This window comes from Crocodylus porosus, unplaced genomic scaffold, assembly GCF_001723895.1.
Source record: "Crocodylus porosus isolate Cpor-Errol unplaced genomic scaffold, CroPor_comp1, whole genome shotgun sequence".
Lineage (NCBI taxonomy): Eukaryota > Metazoa > Chordata > Crocodylia > Crocodylidae > Crocodylus > Crocodylus porosus.
Window position 1 is genome coordinate 28,990,494 of NW_017728951.1, and position 7,977 is coordinate 28,998,470.

At 41.8% G+C, this 7,977-nt stretch overlaps 1 protein-coding gene across 1 annotated transcript in view; it reads right to left on the bottom strand.

Moving 5' to 3' along the window:
- Positions 1-7,977, bottom strand: part of CC2D2B (coiled-coil and C2 domain containing 2B) — a 36,089-nt gene that overhangs the window by 3,377 nt on the left and 24,735 nt on the right. Inside the window, exons 10-12 of the mRNA XM_019556318.1 lie at positions 5,288-5,410; positions 4,374-4,432; positions 3,495-3,672 (exon numbers count right to left, since the gene is read on the bottom strand). Coding sequence (XP_019411863.1) covers positions 3,495-3,672; positions 4,374-4,432; positions 5,288-5,410 — 360 coding nt within the window. The remainder of the gene's footprint in view (positions 1-3,494; positions 3,673-4,373; positions 4,433-5,287; positions 5,411-7,977) is intronic.

Here is a 7,977-nt window from a genome sequence, read left to right on the forward strand (position 1 = left end):
CACACAGCATTCATGCCTCCGTGGCTGTAGTTGTATAAGTGTCCTGGAAATTGAACCCAAGTCTCCTGTGTGGTAGACAAGGATTCTATCACTGAACCACAGGGGACCCCTGATAGTTAACATACTGAAGATTTTAAGAGAAAAGTTTATATGTTCCAGGTTTTCTTTGGATTTCACTAAGCTAGAAAAAGGGGAAAACAGGACTTCACACAAGTTAAAAAGGTACAGATGACCAGAGATCCAGATTTTCCTTTGCCATGGAAAAACACAGGAAAACTCACCAGGGGAAACCAGTGAGAATTGGGTGAGGCTCTGTTCCCCCGGGCACCACCTGGGGTTACTAGGAATGGTTAGAGAGAAGATTCAGGCTGTACATCAGGAGACACTACTTTACAGTTAGGGCTGCCAGGCTCTGGAATGGACTCCCAAGGGAGGTGGTGCTCTTTCCTACCTTGGGTGTCTTCAAGAGGAGGCTGGACAGATATTTGGCTAAGGTGTTATGACCCCGGCATTCATTCCTGCCTGGGGCAGGGGGTCAGACCTGATGATCTGTTTAAGTCCCTTCCGACCTAACCACTATGAAACTAAGCACTATAAAAACATGGATTTTCTCCTCTGAGAGAGAAAAATGCAGATTTTATCCTGTAAAATAACAGATTTTCTACTTTAAAAGAAAAAAGCAGGGCTGCAAGAGGCTGCTTGGGGCTGGGAGGAGCAGAACACAGTGGGGGCACCATGTACTTGCACATGGGCACACATGCATGTCAGCCAGACAGGGTGGGGGAAAGCAGCCCCCACAGCTCCCTCCAGGTAACTCTATGGGGATCGAGAAGGCACAGGTGATGTATTAGGAGTCGAGGGGGCACAGGCCACCCCCAGATTTCTGTGTCCTCAGCGGGGCACAGGGCATGAGGCTGCTTCCAGTCTGGACCAGCTCCAGGCAGAAGCTGCCTCCATGGCACAGTGGGTGGGATCTAGCATAGGAGGGAGCACTGTGTTGCCATGGCCATCCAGGTGAGGTTCCCCCTACCCACCCAAAAGCAGCAGGGACCACAACTCTGCACCACTGCTGCCGTGCCTCTCCTTGGTGGCTGTGGCAGTATAGCAGTCTCTCCTGCACTGAGTCCCACTCACTGGGCTGTGAAGGTGGCTCCTGGCTGGAACTGTTCTGGGTTGGCTGGTCTGGCACCCCCCCCACACACACACCCATCACCTGTGCCCTCCCTGTCCCCTCACATGTGACCTGTGCCCACACCCCCTTTCCTACACGCCCACCCTCTTCCTCATACATTGGCTGGGGGAGGCAGCAGGTTGGAAGTGAGGGGCACCAGTAGGGCTGGAGTGTGGGAGCCTGCTGATTGGGAGTGAGGGGCACCAGCAGAGTCAGGGGGCTGTGGGTCAGGGGTGAGGGGCACTGGAAGGGCTGGGGGGGTGGGGAGATGTGGGCTGGGTGTGAGGGGAACTGGCAGGGCCAGGGGAGTGTGGGCCAAGAGTGAGGGGCACCAGGAGGATTGGGGGGCTATGGTTTGGGAGTGAAGGGAAATGGAATAAGCAGTGGCAGGGCATGAGCATATAAGGGATGCTCTGTGCCACAAAGCAGTGGGAGGGACAGCTTCAGCCGGACCCATGTCCTGGTGAGCAAAGGGGCCAGGGGGAGTTCCAATTTTCCATGCAAAAAAACCAAAATCAAATGCCAAAATATATAGATATTTAGAATTTATTATTATGATTGAGGTAGTGGTAAGCTTTCAAATGCTTCAAAATTATAAATATATCCAAAACCCATTGTGTTCAATTGATATTTATAAATATAGTGACATTTCATTTTAATCACATAAAATTGTGGAATTTGGGTTTTTAAATCAGAAAATTTGTGATTTTTATCAGAGAATTTTTAAACAGATAAAACCAGGATCCCTGCAGACGACAGATTTTGCCAATATTTTTCATCTCTGTAACCATTTTATAGCTTCATAATGTCGGTAGCAATTACTGGGTTGGATGGATATTTCTAGAAAGGTATCAAAATATCTGCTCCTGGAGGGACTGGAGCTGAAAGGCAAAGCACCCCACCTTCTCTTCAGACCATGGTCTATAGAAGCAAAAGGCCCCCTGCACTTTCTCCAGACCAGAGTGACCTTGGTCTCAGGGAACTTGGGGACTGGGAGGAGTCATATGTTAGGGAAGTGTACAGATGTTCATTTTTCTGGGATAAATTCTCCCTGAAGTGACCTCTGCCAGTTTGAAGATGGTTCTCTCACAGAACCACTATTTTTATTCTGAAAAAAACTGTGAATGTCTGTACACTCGTGCTTTCTACCAGGTGAGCTGTGATTCTCCCAGTAAAAACATAATACCTGCATGTGGCTTTTGTGTTATTTCAGAGTAAATATTTCAAACCTGCATTTAGAATATTTGTATTTCCTATATTTAAAAAAGGTATATTAGCTACATCTGTTTGGTATGACTTTATCTCATTCGACCCAGGAAATATTTAGGATCTGATTCTATTCTACCTCATAGGTATCTAAGTGGCACTTAAGCATTTAATTTGGTCAAGACAATAACTGTTAGACTTATGGTTAAGATGAAGGCATGTTACAAAACTAAGTCACAAAAAACACTGTGAATGAAAAGAACCCAGCCACCTTTTACACTCATGATTTTTCATCGACATAAGCACACTGGAATAGGATCACATTTAAAGAGTGAAACAGGATGTGGTCTTTCATATTTTTTTGAACTGTGACATCTCAAAAATAACACTTCAGAATTTAAGGTGCTCAGTCTGCAGTTAAGTGCTAAATTTTGACCGCTAGTCTCTTTATCAGATTTATGGTTCAATCTCTTTATCAGCCCAAATTCATCTTCCTAAAGCATTATACACTTGTAAGACTAGTTTGAAGTCAGACACAAGGTAGAGCAGGGTGGTCTCCTGGAGACTACCTGGTTCACAGAGGTATAATAAGCATTTACTTGACAAAATAGGTTGCCACCTATGAAAGCTCAGCCCCACTAAACTAGTTGGTATCTAAGCCATTCTGCCCTAACTTCTGCCTGTCATGTAGCTAGAAATAAAGCAGTAATGTTCAAAAGAGGACCATCAGGAGAGAATTTGCAAATGTGAGATCAATTAGAAGTTGCATTCTGACAAACATAGTTTTCCACATGTTATGTCAAAATAATAATTAGGGACAGATGTAAGCTTACAGCTCTTGTTTGGAATATATAAAGTTAAGGTTTTGTTTTCTTATATAGCTGGTCATTATTATATCCTTGTTTATAATTAGGTTGCAAAGGTTAAAAAAAATTATTAAAAGATGTTTGATAATTTTATAGGTATCTGTAATTATTTTCATAGTTATTTATATATACGTTGCCTTCCTAATATAGACATAATTTCTAATACTAAGTGATACTTTTTACTTTTATAGCCATAGTTTAACATCTTTTAATATTGTTGGTAATTTCAATAACATAATATAAATACTAACCCAATAACGTTCCAGTAAACTTTCCAATTCATTTTCTTCCTTGTCTGTAACAGTGGTCCTATGTCTTAGTTCTAACTTAGGAAGTATTTGCCTTAGGAGAGCAGTGCATTGCCGATGCCACCTAGTTGGTTGTTGAAATCGCCACTCCATTATTTTATTTTTTAAGGTCTTTTCAATCCTGAGATAAAGGTTACAAGGTGTTTCAGTAGTTAAATTTAACAAAATGCCAGGGACCCATTAAACTGAGTTTTTGGTTGTAGCTATGTTGATCTAAGGACATAGGCAGGCAAGGTTCCTTGAGTAGATGTGATATCTTTTATTAGACCAACTGAGTAGTTGGAAAAAAGTTCTTAGCAAGCTTTCAGGCACAGTCACCCTTCTTCAAGCATAGGAAGTCTCTGCTGTTCTGAGACTCCAAGAAATGAAAGCAGCTAAAAGTGTGACAGGATGTCAGTGAGCATGCTAATTAGTATACTCCAACCAGACTCCACATTTTGTGTATCAGCATCCTTGTGCTTCAGAATAGCAGCAGGGACACTTTAACTAGTTGGACAAGCTTTAGTTAAACCACCCCTACCACCATTTCGATGTGCAGGGACACGGATACAAGAGACACTGTGGGTGCTTTCATTAGAGCGGCACCTCCCCCCGCCCCCCAGAGCACCTGTAAAAACACCTCCAGTGTCCATCTAGTTTAGCTAAAAAAGAAAAGGCTGGTATTTGGAGAATTGAGATTTGAGGGAATTCTGCTAGCAGGTAATTCTGAGAAGATAAATTATGTTAGGAAAGCAAAGGACCATAGAACAGATTTCCTGAAGTGCTGACCAAACTCAGATCCGAATAAGGACGTGTGCTTTTAATATTTAAAAAAGTTCATACCTGTTCTGGAGTTCTTCCACCATGCTTTTGCTAGTAGGGGTGTAAAGTATTTCTTTTGGCTGAAATGGTGTAAGAGATATTTTTAAATGCCAAATATATATCTCAGATATAGTCAGAAATTTGGCCTAATCTTCAATGGCGTATAACCATAGTGCAAGCTGTTCAAAGAGAATCAGTCATTTTCAGCATAGGAGGATCACACCACTGGCCAAGAGGCTTCTATATTTTCCCTACTGCTGACGGAGTGTATGGTTGGAAGGAATGATCATGGCAAAAACTTCCATATAGTGCACCAAACCTTCATTATAATTAGTGTCCTTTGGAGCTGTTAAGGGTGCATAAATCAGAGTACTTATGAGGTTCTTCTAATGTATGCCTGAAGAATAAGTGAGTCCTGTACATAACAGTCATATGATCAGAGCAGGGACAAGATAAGCTTTCTTCTGTTACCTTGGCATGTGAACACAGTCCTCCCATAATCCTTCATTTACATGGCATGAGCATCAGCAGTACACACAGATATGACCCATTTGCTTGTATTGCTTTAGTTCAAACAAGCAAGTGCCTCTCTCAGCCTACCTTATTTGCTTTTGTTACCAAAAGTGACAAGATTAATCTCAAACCTTCTCCTTGGATCTAGCTACTAAGGCACATCCCAAATCTTTTTCCTAGAAAGTCATTCCCAAAGTACATACACTTAGATGAAGTAACTAGTCACCTGCTCCTGGATCAACATAGTCCACATTACCTTTTCTCAGCAGGATCAACTGCTGTTTACAGTGCTGTGTTATTCAGGCAAATTGTCAATTTGTTAGGGTAAGTTATTAGTAACTGTGGTCTTTTGAAACAAACATAACAAGTGATAATTATTGCTGTGATTTATATTAACTGAGATTAGAATTTGAAGAAGTTACCTGTACAGTTTTTGTTATTTTGTGTTGATAATTGTATGGCAGCAACTGTTTCCAAAACCCTTCCTTTGAAATGTCAAAGTTTACATACATTGGTGAACTGTTTCTCTGCATGTTGAACCAGACCTATCAAAACATCAATGTAAAATTTGATTAACAATCTAAAATGTGGCTTTAAATTAAAAAATGTAAAATGAAATATATTATAAAATAGTATCTTTAATTTTAGATGAGCCTACACAGAGCCAGATTGTATAAAGGCACTGATATTGGACACACCTAAAGAAATCAAATGGAAAATGTATACCCAGAAGACTTGCACGAAATGTGCCAATTATGTACAAAATATGAAAGTGAATGATATATTAGTAAAGTCAATAGGATAAATTAATCTAGTCTGACCCCACTATGTGTTGTATTGGATTTCATAAATAGAAACTTCTGTTCTAAAATAGAAATCTAGTTCATGTATAGATAGGTTTGAAAAGAATGTAGTCAGAGCTTTTATATGTTAATTTCAAATGTCAGTCTATGGAATGTTTCCCCCCTAAATCTATTATATGGAAATGGTTTTCAGATAAACACGCACATCAGATTTCACCAGTATCTAACGTTATGTAGCTCCTTAGTAGGACAGAACTGATGAATTACTTCTGTATATTTGTTAGGAGTTTATTCAGGGATCAAATACAGAATAGACATTACTATATTAGAATGAACTCTTATACACAAACAAATACTATGGGTGGGCAAAACGGGCCCTATTCGATTCAGATTCAGCCCAAACTGGAGACTATGATTCGATTGGATCACTGTCCCCAATGTGAGTCAGCCAAATATGAATCTGAAGATTTGATGCTGATTCAGAGAACCAGTGATTCAGACATAGACACAGCTTTAAATGTTTTCTCTACATACCTTGAGGTACCAGGCATGGCTCATGAATGTTGTGATCCTGGGGCAGATGGAGCATCTCACAGGAGCATGGGGGGGAGCCCCACGTGCTCGGCAGTGAACCTGGAAGTGAACCAGAAGTACTTCTGGTCCATTTCTAGGTCTGCCAGGGAGAGCCCGGGGCCCCCCCTCACCCGCATGGCTCAGTTATTGGCTGCAGGGGGACCCCAGGTACCCCCCACACCCAGGAGGCACCAGGCACCGAGCCGGAGGAACATGGGGGAGGGGGCCCATGCTCTCCCCTGTGGACCAGAAGTGCTTCCACTTCTGGCTCTGCTGCTGAGAGTGCTGGGTAGCCCCCCACACTTCTATAGGACACTCCATGAGCCCACGCATCGCAGCATTCATGAGTCACCTGCTACTCAATGATCTCCCGAGGTCCCTTCCAGCCCTAATGTCTATGAAAACCTAGAAGTATGTAGAAAAAACATTTAAAGCCGTGTCCATGTCCGAATTGCTTAATCTTTCCAGATCTCTCTGAATTGATTTGGAGGATTCTGATTTGATTCAGAGAGATTAAAGGGTCCTCTGATTCTACTTGGATTCAGAGATTTAGCCACCAAATTGAGCCAAATCTCTGCCAAATCAAATCAGGACCTGAAGCTTCACACGGCCCTAATAAATACACATGTACATACACACACACACAATATCTGAATGATTACCCAACAAAAATACAGTAGTAATTCATCAATTATTTCAAATTAACAGATAGATTGTACAGTATAGATCATTTTATGATAACTCCACCCAGTTTGCTGCTAAAACTGTTTTCTTAGCTACCAATTAATATTTCTCTTTAAGATGTTAGGAACTCCTTATGGAAAAATGTTTTTGTTTCTCACTGAAGTCAAGATTCAAAACAACACAGAATGAAGCATATACTTGAAGAGTTCTGGTGTATAGACCTGAGATGCTTAGAATATTTAAAATGAAATAAAATTAATGTTAAGACACTTTCACACAATCAACTTTCATTCAGTAATTTGAAAACTGTTAAATGGATTCTTGATCACAGTACCTAAATTTGTGCTAATCTCATGCTTCATCATGGCAGTATTTACTTCATTTACTTATTTCAATTTTTGAGAAATAGTATGCAATTAAAGTAACCTAATCTCCACTTTCATAAAAGGTATAAAATCATAACAGACTTTTGGGAGGGTCACCATAATATTACACATTTTAAGTTATACTAAAAATATTGAAACACAAGGTCTGAGAAGAACCTCATTATTTTTTTAAATGTTCAGTATCAACAAACTTTGAAATAATTCTAAGTATTTATCAAAGAAGCAAAATATTCATAGAATCAAAGAACCATAGGACCAGAAGGGACCTGTAAGATCATCAAGTCCAGGCCCCTGCCATGGGCAGGAAGTTATTGGGCTCAGACAAGCTCAACAAGTTGCCTGTCCAGCCTCATCTTGAACACCTCCACCAAACCTGCAGTGCAGGAAGATAATTAGACCCCTGGATATCCAGGGGTCTAAAAAAAGGGAAGTTTAAAAAAGCAGGGCTCGGTCCTCCATGGAGATGCTTTGGCTGCCAGAGTGGCTCTATGGTTGGCCCTTCACCCTGGTGCTGGTGAGTAAGGTGTCGGGGGGCTGGAGGAGGGGGGAGGGAACCATGGCGTGGACCCCCAATGGCCCTGCCCACACTCCCAGCCCCCCCGAACCCTACCAGCCCCCGTGAGGCCCCTGACCCCTGCTGGGGCCGGCCCCTCCTCCCACCAGCCC